At 38.9% G+C, this 13,800-nt stretch overlaps 1 protein-coding gene across 2 annotated transcripts in view; it reads right to left on the minus strand.

Moving 5' to 3' along the window:
* Window positions 1-13,800, minus strand: part of LOC127969946 (NACHT, LRR and PYD domains-containing protein 12-like) — a 150,310-nt gene that overhangs the window by 80,923 nt on the left and 55,587 nt on the right. For both annotated transcript variants that reach the window (XM_052572117.1, XM_052572118.1), the window contains 2 exons: window positions 3,919-4,089; window positions 3,470-3,640 (listed from right to left, as the gene is read on the minus strand). In XM_052572117.1, coding sequence (XP_052428077.1) covers window positions 3,470-3,640; window positions 3,919-4,089 — 342 coding nt within the window. The remainder of the gene's footprint in view (window positions 1-3,469; window positions 3,641-3,918; window positions 4,090-13,800) is intronic.

Raw genomic sequence — 13,800 nt, forward strand, 5'->3', positions numbered from 1 at the left:
CTGAACCATTGGAGTACCATCCCAGAAAGCCCGACCCAGTTTTCCAGTCTCTCTAGTAGTACGTTATGATGGACAGTGTCAAACGTAGCACTGAGATCTAGCAATACCAGCACCGATATTTTGCCAGAGTCACAATTTAAGCGAATAAAGTGAAGTGAAAGTGAAGTGATATTCAGCCAAGTATGGTGATCCATACTCAGAATTTGTGCTCTGCATTTAACCCATCCGAAATGCACACACACAGAGCAGTGAACACACAAACACACACACACACACACTGTGAGCACACACCCGGAGCAGTGGGCAGCCATTTATGCTGCGGCGCCCGGGGAGCAGTTTGGGGTTCGATGCCTTGCTCAAGGGCACCTAAGTCGTGGTATTGAAGGTGGAGAGAGAACTGTACATGCACTCCCCCCACCCACAATTCCGTCCGGCCCGAGATTAGAACCCACAACCCTTCGATTGGGAGTCCAACCCTCTAACCATTAGGCCACGTCTTCCCCATATAATATAATTTATTATCTTAATCAGTGCTGTCTCTGTGCTGTGATGCGGTCAGAAACCAGATTGAAATTGTCCAGGTATACATTTGAGTTTAAGTATTTGTTCAGCTGATTAAAAACTACCTTTTCTATAATTTTGCCTATAAAAGGAAGATTAGATATTGGTCTAAAATTGCTCAAAATTGTGTTATCAAGATTGGTCTTTTTCAGGAGGGGCTTAACAACTGCAGTTTTTAGGGAGTTTGGAAATGTCCCAGAATGAAGTGAGGCATTCACCACTTCTAAGAGATCTGCTTTTAAGCCATCAATTACACTTTTGAAAAAAGATGTGGGAAGTGTGTCAAGACAACAAGTTGAAGATTTTAGCTGCTGCACTATGTCTTCCAGAATTTTGCTATAAATTTTTTCAAAAATAGACATAGTATCATTTTGATATTTTGGCCGAATCTGTCTGACCTCTGTATTACTTGAGGACGTGCTAATCGCCTTCCTGATATTGGTGATCTTCTCAGAAAAGAAAGAAGTAAACTCATTGCATTTGCTGTCTGAGAGCATTTCACTTGGAACCTGACTTGGGGGGTTTGTCAGTCTCTTAACAGTGGCAAAAAGAGTACGAGTATTATTTAAGTTACTGTTTATAAGGTTTGAGAAGAAATTCTGTCTAGCTGTGGATAGTTTCACATTAAAAGCATGAAGGCTGTCTTTATAGATGCTATAGTGAATTTCAAGTTTCGTCTTCCTCCACATTCTCTCGGCTTTTCTGCATTGTCTTTTCATAGTCTGAACTGCTGTTGATCTTCTCCAAACTGATTTCTGTCTGTTTGTTTTCTTACTGACTATGATTGGAGCAATATCATCAATAACATTCTTAATTTTTGAGTTGAAGGAATCAAGGAGAATATCAACAGATTCTGCAGAAATGCTTGGTGTTAAAGATATAGCCTCCATAAATAGTACACTAAATAGTATCTCCTTCTGACAGAGACAGATCTAGATTCAGTGGTAGCAGAGATCAATATATCAAAGAAAATAAAGAAGTGATCATATAGTGCTATGTCCTTAGTAACAATGGATGTAATGTTTAGACTTGCTTGCATTGATAGACATCTTTAAATAGAGCAGCTACACCCCCACCTCTCCTTACAGTCCTGCAAACACTCATGTAAGTGCAGTTAGGAGGGGCCCGCCATTTTTTTTGTTGATATCTGCAGGCTAGCAGCGAATGACTGGGAGAGTTTAGTCCCAACATGTACCAATTCCTCCATTTTCTGTGAGAAGCACAGAAGTGGAGATGCTGGAGAGAGTGATAATGTGTCTGGTGAGATGGGCTGTGTCTCTGGTGTTTCCGGTGGCTGGGATGTGTTGTCCTGGCTTCCCTGGCTGTTTTCCAGAAAGTCGTCATTGGGTGGTGAATCTTGCAGCTGTTTTGATACATCACAGTCAGTCTGTGAGGAGCTCTGTGGGCATGGCTCAACTGGGATAGTGTCTATCAGCAGTGATTGTTTTGGCTGCATGGTGTTATCAGTGTCCTTGTGGGATATGTCAACCACATGATGACTCGAACCCGGTGTGTGTGTGCTGAATGGATTGACACACTCTGCTGAAGGATGACGAAGGGAGAAGTAGATATTGTCCTTAAACACTCTAGCACCAAGTTTGTTTGGGTGGAGGCCATCCGGTTTAAACAATTGTCTTTGGCCCCAGAAAAGATTGAAGTTGTCGATGAAATTGACTCCTTTTGTATTACAAGATCTTTGTAGCCATGTGTTGAGCCCAAGCAACCATAATTATGTTAGAATGGGAATGTTTATGATAGAAAATCACAGATTTCAACATTCCTTGAAGCCACATTGTATTTAAATAGACTATAATAACACCTTTTTAAAGAAAGTTAAATTAACTTACCATTATCCATAATGTCAGCAGAAAAATTCTCCAAAATACAACAGGTACCAAGATAGCTCATGATGTCCTTAGTTGGACTGTACACTCCTGAAATTGGTTTTAACTCACGTCTCGTGATTCTACGGTATCGCAAGCGTAACCAGCTTACTTTTTTTAAAGATCAGTGCGAAAGAAACTATAAATAGTCTGTTGATATTTTTCACACAAATAAGTGTTATACATCATTTGAAACTGTTAAATGTCTAAACTTGAACACATTTACTAAATGGATTTTCCCAAAATTATGACTGTTTAACCCTGAATAAAACATTTTAAATCGGGTGAAACAGTTTGAATATGACAGGCACTTAATTGTATCTTAATTTTTCTTTTCTAAGGTGTAAACTACTCATGAGTTGTAAATGTTTCACTCATCATTCTTAGAACTTTCACCCCAGTGTGTATACTCACAAAACCTGGAACCGGCAGGTATAAAACATTTATAATTCATAGACAAGTGCCTTGAAAAAGCATTCTTATTTTATTGTGCAACAAATTAATTTGTCATAAATTTTAACCTTTCTGTGTTAAGATTGTATTTTGTTTATGTTCAGTTGGATTATTCACTTGATGGTATGTAATTGCTTCTGGAACAAATGCAGATTGTGACGAGTGGGGCGGGGCCGAGGGATGTGGGAACGAGCGAGGCCGGTGGAGTGATTGGGAAATGAGCGACACCTGCGACCCACCACCGGTCTCCAGTCCCACAGAGGAGATGGAAGGATATAAAACTGGAGCGACGACAGTGAAGGACGAGAGAGGACCAGGCCTGGGCTTTATTTTATGTTTGGTTTTTATTTGTGTTTATTTTGTGATTATTAAAGTTTCATTTGATTGTCCGCCTCCTTCTTCCGGATGATTAGGAAGTTTTGATTATTAAACAGATATCATATATATAAACTACAGTGAACATAACAGCCAATGACTTTTGCAATGCTTTTTATTTTAATACTAAAAAGCTGTGCAGAACACTTCATTTTTACTTTAAATGTGCTTCATAAGTGAATCATAAATGATCTTACCACAGTTTCTCCAGTTTACAGTGTGGATCCTGTAGTACATCAGAAAGCAGCTTCACTGAATCTCCTAGATAATTTCCAGACAGATACAGTTCTCTCAGGTATGAGGGGTTTGATCTCAGAGCTGAAGCCAGAGCAGCACAACCTTCATCTGTGACACCACAATCTCTCAACCTGTAGACAACAATGACACAATCTTCACTCTCTCAGATCAGATCAGTTTAGTTGTGAATTAATTATTAAAGAAAATGTACAAAATTAAAGCACAAATCAATGTTTGATGGATCATTGGACTGTGGTCTAAAATGTCATAGTATACAAATCATGATCATAAACATCCAAAGTCTCATTCAAATAATGTTCCTTTTTCTGCACTATATCGCTTTTTAAACCAAATTTGCTTTGATTGATGACACTATTCACTAGCATGTGTCAGTCATATATGATCTTACCACAGTTTCTCCAGTTTACAGCGAGGATCCCGTAGTACATCAAAAAGCAGCTTCACTGAATCTCCTAGTTTATTCTCAGACAGACTCAGTTCTCTCAGGTGTGAGGGGTTTGATCTCAGAGCTGAAGTCAGAGCAGCACAACCTTCATCTGTGACACCACAATTACTCAACCTGTAGAGAGATGAAAATTATACATGTGAAACACTATCAAACAGTTTTCAAAAAAGCAATCAAACAACAGCTTGCAAATCCAATGTATATATATAAAAAAACTTACTCATACCATGAGAAAAAAAGTGCACGTCAAACTATCCAAGTTTCATGGACAAATTTAAACACAAAAAAAGACTGGATTAAATCAACATTTATCTATTAATTGTTTAAAATTAGAATTGTATGCAACAGTGTAAACATGTTAATGTAAACAATAATGTAAACAATTAATTTGTAACAAGGAGTCAGAGGCATTCGGATCCATGTGCAGAATTTTATTAAGAGAATGGTCATACAGAAGAAAGCAGGAATGGCGTCAGGTGTCTTAGGGATATCCAGAATCATTAACGGTAGCAAGCAGAGATTGGGGCAGGCAGCAGAGAATCAGAGTCGGTTTAAACAATACAAGGGAATACGTTCAGAAATGCTAGACAGGCTAAACAAGACTTCACAGTGAGTGAGAGTGATTGTGCTGCTTTTATGTGTGTAAATGAGGTGCAGGTATGTCAAGGAAATTGGCTGATGAATGAGGTGCAGGTGTGGCAAGGTGATTGTGATGCAGTGGCTCATGGGGAATGTAGTTTGGATGTGGTGCAACAGTATGATAGGTGCTAATGTCCAAGTGACATCTGGTGGTTGATGAGTGGAATGGGCCTGAGTAGAGTGGCCTCTACTGAAGTTCATGGGCACTCCATCTAATGATTGTGACATAATGTAAATCATCTTCTAACTGGTTTAACATGTTTTATTTTATTTTTTTTATTTTTTTTAATCCACATTCTGGACTTTGAACTGGCAGATATTTAATGTGTTTTAATTTAACTTTAAATCTAGTTCTTGTCAATCCAGATGCCCTTCTGTAAAATGTAAAAACTAAATAAACAACAACTATATACAGTATATATAACAACTATATACAGTATATATAACAATCATAATTAATAACTAACTTGTAGACTTCAATTGTTGTCTTCATAAGTGTGTGTTCAAGTAAGCTGCTATTTTGCTCCAGTAACTGATTCATCAGATTTGATGAGATTTGAACTACTGTATATATGAGCTGCTTCTCCACTTGTTTGGTTAAAGCATAGCTACAGCACTTAAGATTTATGACCTTTAAACTTTGATTTTCTTTATTTTTTACAGTGAAGAAATTGTTCTCATTGATACTTACTGAACTGATCTGGATTCTTTAATCACAGGCAGCAACTTCTGAAGAACTTTCATATTTTCAGGATTATTCTTTTCCTTAACAAATTTATCAAAACAAAACTCATTCTGTTCCTCTTCTGATGTCAACAACACAAAAACTACAGCTGACCACTGAGATGAAGAGAGATTGGCTTCCTTTATTCCTCCAGATTTCAGATACTGTTGTATTTCCTCCACTAGTGAACGATCACCCAGTTCATTCAGACAGTGGAACAGATTGATGGATTTCTCTGGAGAGTCAATGGTCCTGTTCTTCTTCTTGATGTACTCAACTGTTTTCTCATTTCTGTCAGAGCCGCTTCTTTTCAGCTTCATTATTCGTTGAAGGAGAATCTGATGAGACTCCACTGACAAACCCAGAAGGAACCGCAGGAAAAGATCCAGATGTCCATTTTTATTCTTTAGAACCTCATCCACAGTTCTCTGATGCAGCTCAGATAATGAAACATCTTCTGATGAACTGAGTTGAAACCAGTACTTCATTTTAGACCACAACCTCTGTTTGTTGAACTGGTCAAACACATTTCTGTTGTGGTTTGTCCAGGAGAGGTGCACATATAGAGCTGCTAGATGTTCCTGAATGCTCAGATGAACAAAGGAGAAGACTTTCCCCTGATACAAGCCCAGCTCCTCTCTGAAGATCTGAGTGCACAATCCTGAGTACACTGATGCTTCTCTCACATCAATGCCACACTCTCTCAGGTCTTCCTCATAGAAGATCAGGTTTCAATCAATCAATCAATCAATCACCTTTATTTATATAGTGCTTTAAACAAAATACATTGCGCCAAAGCACTGAACAACATTCATTTGGAAAACAGTGTCTCAATAATGCAAAATGATAGTTAAAGGCAGTTCATCATTGAATTCATTGATGTCATCTCTGTTCAGTTGAAATAGTGTCTGTTTTAATTTGCAATCAAGTCAACGATATCGCTGTAGATGAAGTGACCCCAACTAAGCAAGCCAGAGGCGACAGCGGCAAGGAACCGAAACTCCATCGGTGACAGAATGGAGAAAAAAACCTTGGGAGAAACCAGGCTCAGTTGGGGGGCCAGTTCTCCTCTGACCAAACGAAACCAGTAGTTCAATTCCAGGCTGCAGCAAAGTCAGATTGTGCAGAAGAATCATCTGTTTCCTGTGGTCTTGTCCTGGTGCTCCTCTGAGACAAGGTCTTTACAGGGGATCTGTATCTGGGGCTCTAGTTGTCCTGGTCTCCGCTGTCTTTCAGGTCAGTAGAGGTCCTTTCTAGGTGCTGATCCACCATCTGGTCTGGATACGTACTGGATCCGGGTGACTGCAGTGACCCTCTGATCTGGACACAGACTGGATCTGGTGGCCACGGTGACCTCGGAACAAGAGAGAAACAGACAAATATTAGCGTAGATGCCATTCTTCTAATGATGTAGAAAGTACGGTGTTATGTGAAGTGTTCCGGTTCCAGTTTACCTAATTAATGCAGCCTAAAAATCCTTTAACGGATTTGGATATTAAAAGCATATTAGTATGTTATGTGTATGCCAGGTTAAAGAGATGGGTCTTTAATCTAGATTTAAACTGCAAGAGTGTGTCTGCCTCCCGAACAATGTTAGGTAGGTTATTCCAGAGTTTAGGCGCCAAATAGGAAAAGGATCTGCCGCCCGCAGTTGATTTTGATATTCTAGGTATTATGAAATTGCCTGAGTTTTGAGAACGTAGCGGACGTAGAGGAGTATAATGTAAAAGGAGCTCATTCAAATACTGAGGTGCTAAACCATTCAGGGCTTTATAAGTAATAAGCAATATTTTAAAATCTATACGATGTTTGATAGGGAGCCAGTGCAGTGTGGACAGGACCGGGCTAATATGGTCATACTTCCTGGTTCTAGTAAGAACTCTTGCTGCTGCATTTTGGACTAGCTGTAGTTTGTTTACCAAGCGTGCAGAACAACCACCCAATAAAGCATTACAGTAGTCTAACCTTGAAGTCATAAATGCATGGATTAACATTTCTGCATTTGACATTGAGAGCATAGGCCGTAATTTAGATATATTTTTGAGATGGAAAAATGCAGTTTTACAAATGCTAGAAACGTGGCTTTCTAAGGAAAGATTGCGATCAAGTAGCACACCTAGGTTCCTAACTGATGACGAAGAATTGACAGAGCAACCATCAAGTCTTAGACAGTGTTCTAGGTTATTACAAGTAGAGTTTTTAGGCCCTATGATTAACACCTCTGTTTTTTCTGAATTTAGCAGTAAGAAATTACTCGTCATCCAATTTTTTATATCGACTATGCATTCCATTAGTTTTTCAAATTGGTGTGTTTCACCGGGCTGCGAGGAAATATAGAGCTGCGTATCATCAGCATAACAGTGAAAGCTAACACCATGTTTCCTGATGATATCTCCCAAGGGTAACATATAAAGCGTGAAGAGTAGCGGCCCTAGAACTGAGCCTTGAGGTACTCCATACTGCACTTGTGATCGATATGATACATCTTCATTCACTGCTACGAACTGATGGCGGTCATATAAGTACGATTTAAACCATGCTAATGCACTTCCACTGATGCCAACAAAGTGTTCAAGTCTATGCAAAAGAATGTTGTGGTCAATTGTGTCAAACGCAGCACTAAGATCCAATAAAACTAATAGAGAGATACACCCACGATCAGATGATAAGAGCAGATCATTTGTAACTCTAAGGAGAGCAGTTTCAGTACTATGATACGGTCTAAATCCTGACTGGAAATCCTCACATATACCATTTTTCTCTAAGAAGGAATATAATTGTGAGGATACCACCTTTTCTAGTATCTTGGACAGAAAAGGGAGATTCGAGATTGGTCTATAATTAACTAGTTCTCTGGGGTCAAGTTGTGGCTTTTTTATGAGAGGCTTAATAACAGCCAGTTTGAAGGTTTTGGGGACATGTCCTAATAACAATGAGGAATTAATAATAGTCAGAAGAGGACCTATGACTTCTGGAAGCACCTCTTTTAAGAGCTTAGATGGTATAGGGTCTAACATACATGTTGTAAGTTTAGATGATTTAACAAGTTTATACAATTCTTCCTCTCCTATAGTAGAGAATGAGTGGAGCTGTTCCTCAGGGGGTCTATAGTGCACTGTCTGATGCGAAACTGTAGCTGACGGCTGAATGGTTGCAATTTTATCTCTAATAGTATCGATTTTAGAAGTAAAGTAGTTCATAAAGTCATTACTGCTGTGGTGTTGGGAAATGTCAACACTTGTTGAGGCTTTATTTTTCGTTAATTTAGCCACTGTATTGAATAAATACCTGGGGTTATGTTTGTTTTCTTCTAAAAGAGAAGAAAAGTAATCAGATCTAGCAGTTTTTAATGCTTTTCGGTAGGATATGCTACTTTCCCGCCAAGCAATACGAAATACCTCTAGTTTTGTTTTCCTCCAGCTGCGCTCCATTTTTCGGGCTGCTCTCTTTAGGGTGCGAGTATGCTCATTATACCATGGTGTCAAACTGTTTTCCTTAACCTTTCTTAAGCGTAAAGGAGCAACTGTATTTAAAGTGCTAGAAAAGAGAGAGTCCATAGTTTCTGTTACATCATCAAGTTGTTCTGAGGTTTTGGATATGCTAAGGAATTCGGATACATCAGGAAGATAACTTAAAAAGCTGTCTTTTGTGGTAGAAGTGATGGTTCTTCGATACTTGTAACAAGAAGTAGAATTTACAATTTTGGCTATATGAAGTTTACACAGAACTAAATAATGATCTGAGATATCATCACTTGGCTGAATAATTTCAACACTATCAACATCAATTCCATGTGACAGTATTAAATCTAGAGTATGATTTCGACAATGAGTAGGTCCTGAAACGTGTTGTCTAACACCAATAGAGTTCAGAATGTCTATAAATGCTGATCCCAATACATCTTTTTCATTATCGACATGGATATTAAAATCACCAACTATTAAGACTTTATCTGCAGCCAGAACTAACTCGGATGTAAAATCACCAAACTCTTTAATAAAGTCTGTATGGTGCCCTGGTGGCCTGTATACAGTAGCCAGTACAAACATAACAGGGGATTTATCATTAACATTGGTTTCTCTGGATAATGTTATATGAAGCACCATTACTTCAAACGAGTTATACTTGAAGCCTGCCCTCTGAGAAATCCTGAAAACGTTATTATAAATTGAAGCAACACCTCCCCCTTTGCCTTTTAGACGCGGCTCGTGTTTATAACCATAATCTTGGGGGGTGGACTCATTTAAAATAATGTAATCATCAGGTTTTAGCCAGGTTTCTGTCAAGCAGAGCAAATCTATATTATGATCAGTTATCATATTATTTACAAAAAGTGTTTTCGTAGAAATGGATCTGATATTCAATAAGCCAATCTTTATCATTTGTTTATCCATATTGCATTTGTTTTTTATTTGTTGAACCTCAATTAAATTGTTAACCTTAACTTGGTTTGGACGTTTTTTGTATTTTCTAGTTCGTGGAACAGACACAGTCTCTATAGTGTGATATCTAGGTGAAAGAGTCTCTATGTGCTGAGAATTAACTGACCTCTGTGACGGGAGGCAGCTAGCAGACGGTCGGTTTAGCCAGTCTGTCTGCTTCCTGACCTGGGCCCCAGTTAGTCAAGTATAAACACTAAGACTATTTGCCATATTTCTAGACAGAAGAGTGGCGCCACCCCAGGAGGGATGAAGACCATCTCTTTTAAACAGGTCAGGTCTGCCCCAAAAGCTCGTCCAATTGTCTATATAACCTATGTTATTCTGTGGGCACCACTTAGACATCCAGCCATTGAGTGATGACAATCTGCTATGCATCTCATCACCACGGTAAGCAGGGAGGGGACCAGAGCATATTACAGTGTCTGACATCGTGCTTGCAAGTTCACACACCTCTTTAAAGTTATTTTTAGTGATCTCCGACTGGCGAAGTCGAACATCATTAGCGCCGGCATGAATAACAATCTTACTGTATTTACGTTTAGCATTAGCCAGCACTTTTAAATTTGCCAAGATGTCAGGCGCTCTGGCTCCCGGTAAACATTTGACTATGGTGGCTGGTGTCTCTATATTCACGTTCCGTACAATAGAATCGCCATGAGCTCCTTTCATGAGCTCCTCAAAAGCCACTTTCCCCAGTTTGAGGATCATGTCTTCATCTGTCACCTTCTTCTCATAGTCCTTCTCATGTTTGATGTCGGTCTGAAGGATCAGGAAGTGTGTGTACATCTGAGTGAGAGTCTTGGGAATCTCTCCTCTCTTTCCTCGACTCAACATCTTCTCCAGAACAGCGGCCGAGATCCAGCAGAACACTGGGATGTGGCACATGATGTAGAGGCTCCTTGAGGACTTCAGGTGTGAGATGATCCTGTCGGCCAGACTCTGATCACTGATTCTCTTCCTGAAGTATTCTTCCTTCTGTGGCTGATTGAAGCCTCGTACCTCTGTCACTCGATGGACACACTCAGAGGGGATGAGATCAGCTGCTGCTGGTCTGGAGGTGATCCAGATGAGAGCAGAGGGAAGCAGATTCCCCACAATGAGGTTCATCAGCAGCTCGTCCACTGAGGCTGATTCAGATATATTACACAGTTTCACTTTACTCTTAAAGTCCAGAGACAGACGACACTCATCCAGACCATCAAAGATGAACAACACTTTATATTCATCACTGGATATCTCCATTTCTTTCGTTTCAGGGAAAAACACATGAAGAAGATCTGCAAGACTGAGTGTTTTGTCCTTCATCAGATTGATTTCTCTGAAAGGAAGTGGAAAAATGAGCTGGACGTCCTGATTCTCTTTCCCTTCAGCCCAGTCCAGGATGAACTTCTGCACAGAGACTGTTTTTCCAATGCCAGCGACTCCCTTTGTCAGCACAGTTCTGATGGCTTTGTCTCGTCCAGGTAAAGGTGTAAAGATGTCAGTGCATTTGATGGCTGTGTCCTCTGTTGCTGCTCTCCTGGATTGTGTCTCAATCTGTCTCACCTCATGTTCATTACTGATCTCTCCACTCTCACTCTCTGTGATGTAGAGCTCTGTGTAGATCTCATTCAGGAGTGTTGCGTTTCTCTGTGTCGCTGTTCCCTCATACAGATGCTCAAACTTCATCAGATTAGATTTTAATGTGTTGAGGACTTCATGACTGGAAAATGTAAATATCAAATTACTACATGAGGTACAGATGTAAATGTACAGAGCAACATGTCTTTTTGTTTTCTGTGTTGTGAGACTGAACATATCATAGGGTTTATGAAATGTGTCAGTTATTAATAATGTACTTGATTAATGTTATATGATACATTGCAAAAAAAAAAAAATAATAATAATAATACTTTACCTCACACCAGGATACTTGCTGTGTTGTGGTTGATTCAACGATTGGTCATATTTCCTACAGGAAGGTTTTGTTATTGTTCTGTGTTGCAGGATTGACCTTGAATCAAGAATCAAACATAATAATTATGTTAATAATAACAAATAAAAAAATAATAACAGCTGTGATTTTACTAAATAATTATTTCTACTTCTACTCTGTGTTTTATATCTGCTCATTGTCATTAGATTTACTGCATTTCCTATCCAGACTTCTAAATATCTTACTATAAACATATATTTTATAAACAATGTAATACCTAAGGTTAAACCTTGTGTCATCACTCTTAGAATTTGACAAATCGAATGGTTGATCCAAAGAAGCATCACTCTTCATAGACATGCAGCTGGGCTTTGCTTCTGATTTCTTCTGGCGAACTGAACTACAACAGAGAGTGTGTGAGGCAATATTAAAATATCAGATGAAGTAATAACATGATACAACACCATAAAAATACCTCAGACCTGTATGTTGATGAAATTTTGTACCTGAGATTTGGTGGATGACCTATAGACTCATCACTCCTCATAGACACGCAGCTGGGCTCTGGTTCAGATTTGTGTTGATGAATTGAACTATAACAGAGAGTGTGTGAGTAAATATTCAAATATCAGATGAAATAATTATTTTTGAATAAAGTGTGCATGATTTTCCCGGTTAGGAAGGGTGAGGGTTCCAGCTGGATTGATAATTCAATCCTTCCATCGGTTCTCTCTTGTTATTTTTCCTTTTTTATTTTCAAGGTAATTCTGGGTTGAGACTTGTTTTCTGTTGGGGGTAACCATTTCAGAACTGTGAACGTCTATTACTTGGTTCAAAGTTGCTGAGTTTCTGCTTTTAAAGTCGCCTCGTGACCGGTACACCTCAGAAGAGAAGATAGGATTTAGAAGTATTAGGCAGGAATCCGGGTGTATCTCATGTGTTTTGTTATATATTTAGGCTCCGCAACCATACTCACTTTGTTTAATAGGAGTGAAAGAGGGATGCATAAGTTAGGTGAGTTAAGCATTTTGAGGCACATTTGTGTTTCTTTGGTCCATGATCCTAACTTTAAAGTGTTAGCAGTGTTTGTGAGAAGTTCCTTTGTGAACTTTAGTGTAGACTAATGCACAGTATTGCCTTTAGATATTTGTATTGCCTTTATGATTGCTTAGGGTAAGTAATCTTCTGTGTTTGGGTTAGTTCTACTGTTGTTGAAAGCTTTAAAAGCTAAAGAGTATTTTTGCTGCTATTTGTTACTTTTGTAGCTGTGTGCTATTAGACCTGTTGTGTTGGTTGAACTTCTGTGTAGGAAGTAGTTACTACTTAAGGGTAGTGTTGAGTTAGTCATGGCTTCTTTAGAAGACTTTCTAAAGGAATCTTCAGAAGAGTTGCTTGAGTTTTTTTTTTTTTTTTTTACAAAGGATCAACTTTTGCAGTTGTCTTCTCATTTTGATATTCCCATCACAAGAGTTTAGATTGACAATGGGGTCTTAAAAGTTAAGCAGATTTTCCCACAATCCATGACTGCTCCTTTGTCTGAAGCTGCAATTGAGCTTAGGCTCAGAGAGCTAGCTTTCCAGGAGAATCAGCCAGAGGGTAATATAAAAGTAAGCTAGAAAGAAATGTTTCTTGCACATGAACTGTCTATTAAAGAGTTGAAATTAAAAGCTGCTGCTTTAACTCCAAGAGGTGATGCCTCTTCATTTGACGTTGGTAGACATTAAGTTAGTACCTCCTTTTTCTGAGAAAAATGTTGAGAGATTTTTCTCACTTTGAATGGGTGGCAATCACATTAAAGTGGCCTAGAACAATGTGGACTTTGCTTTTAAAAAGTATCTTTGTTGGTAGAGCTCAGGAAGCTTATTCCACTCTTAGCCTTGAGAAGAGTACTAATTATGATGAGGTTAAAACAGCTATTTTGAAGGCATATGAGCTGGTACCTGAAGCTTACCACCAGGTAAGCTTGGTTAAGACTCCAATTCGTAAAAGGAAAACTTGAATGTGACATGTGAATGTACTCAAGCCTTACTTTGACCGTAGCCAAACTGCATCTACTGAGGTCAAGGTCATGGTTGCACTGAATGCTCCAACTACTGAGACCGTAG

The sequence above is a fragment of the Carassius gibelio genome, chromosome B13 (genome assembly GCF_023724105.1).
Source record: "Carassius gibelio isolate Cgi1373 ecotype wild population from Czech Republic chromosome B13, carGib1.2-hapl.c, whole genome shotgun sequence".
NCBI lineage: Eukaryota > Metazoa > Chordata > Actinopteri > Cypriniformes > Cyprinidae > Carassius > Carassius gibelio.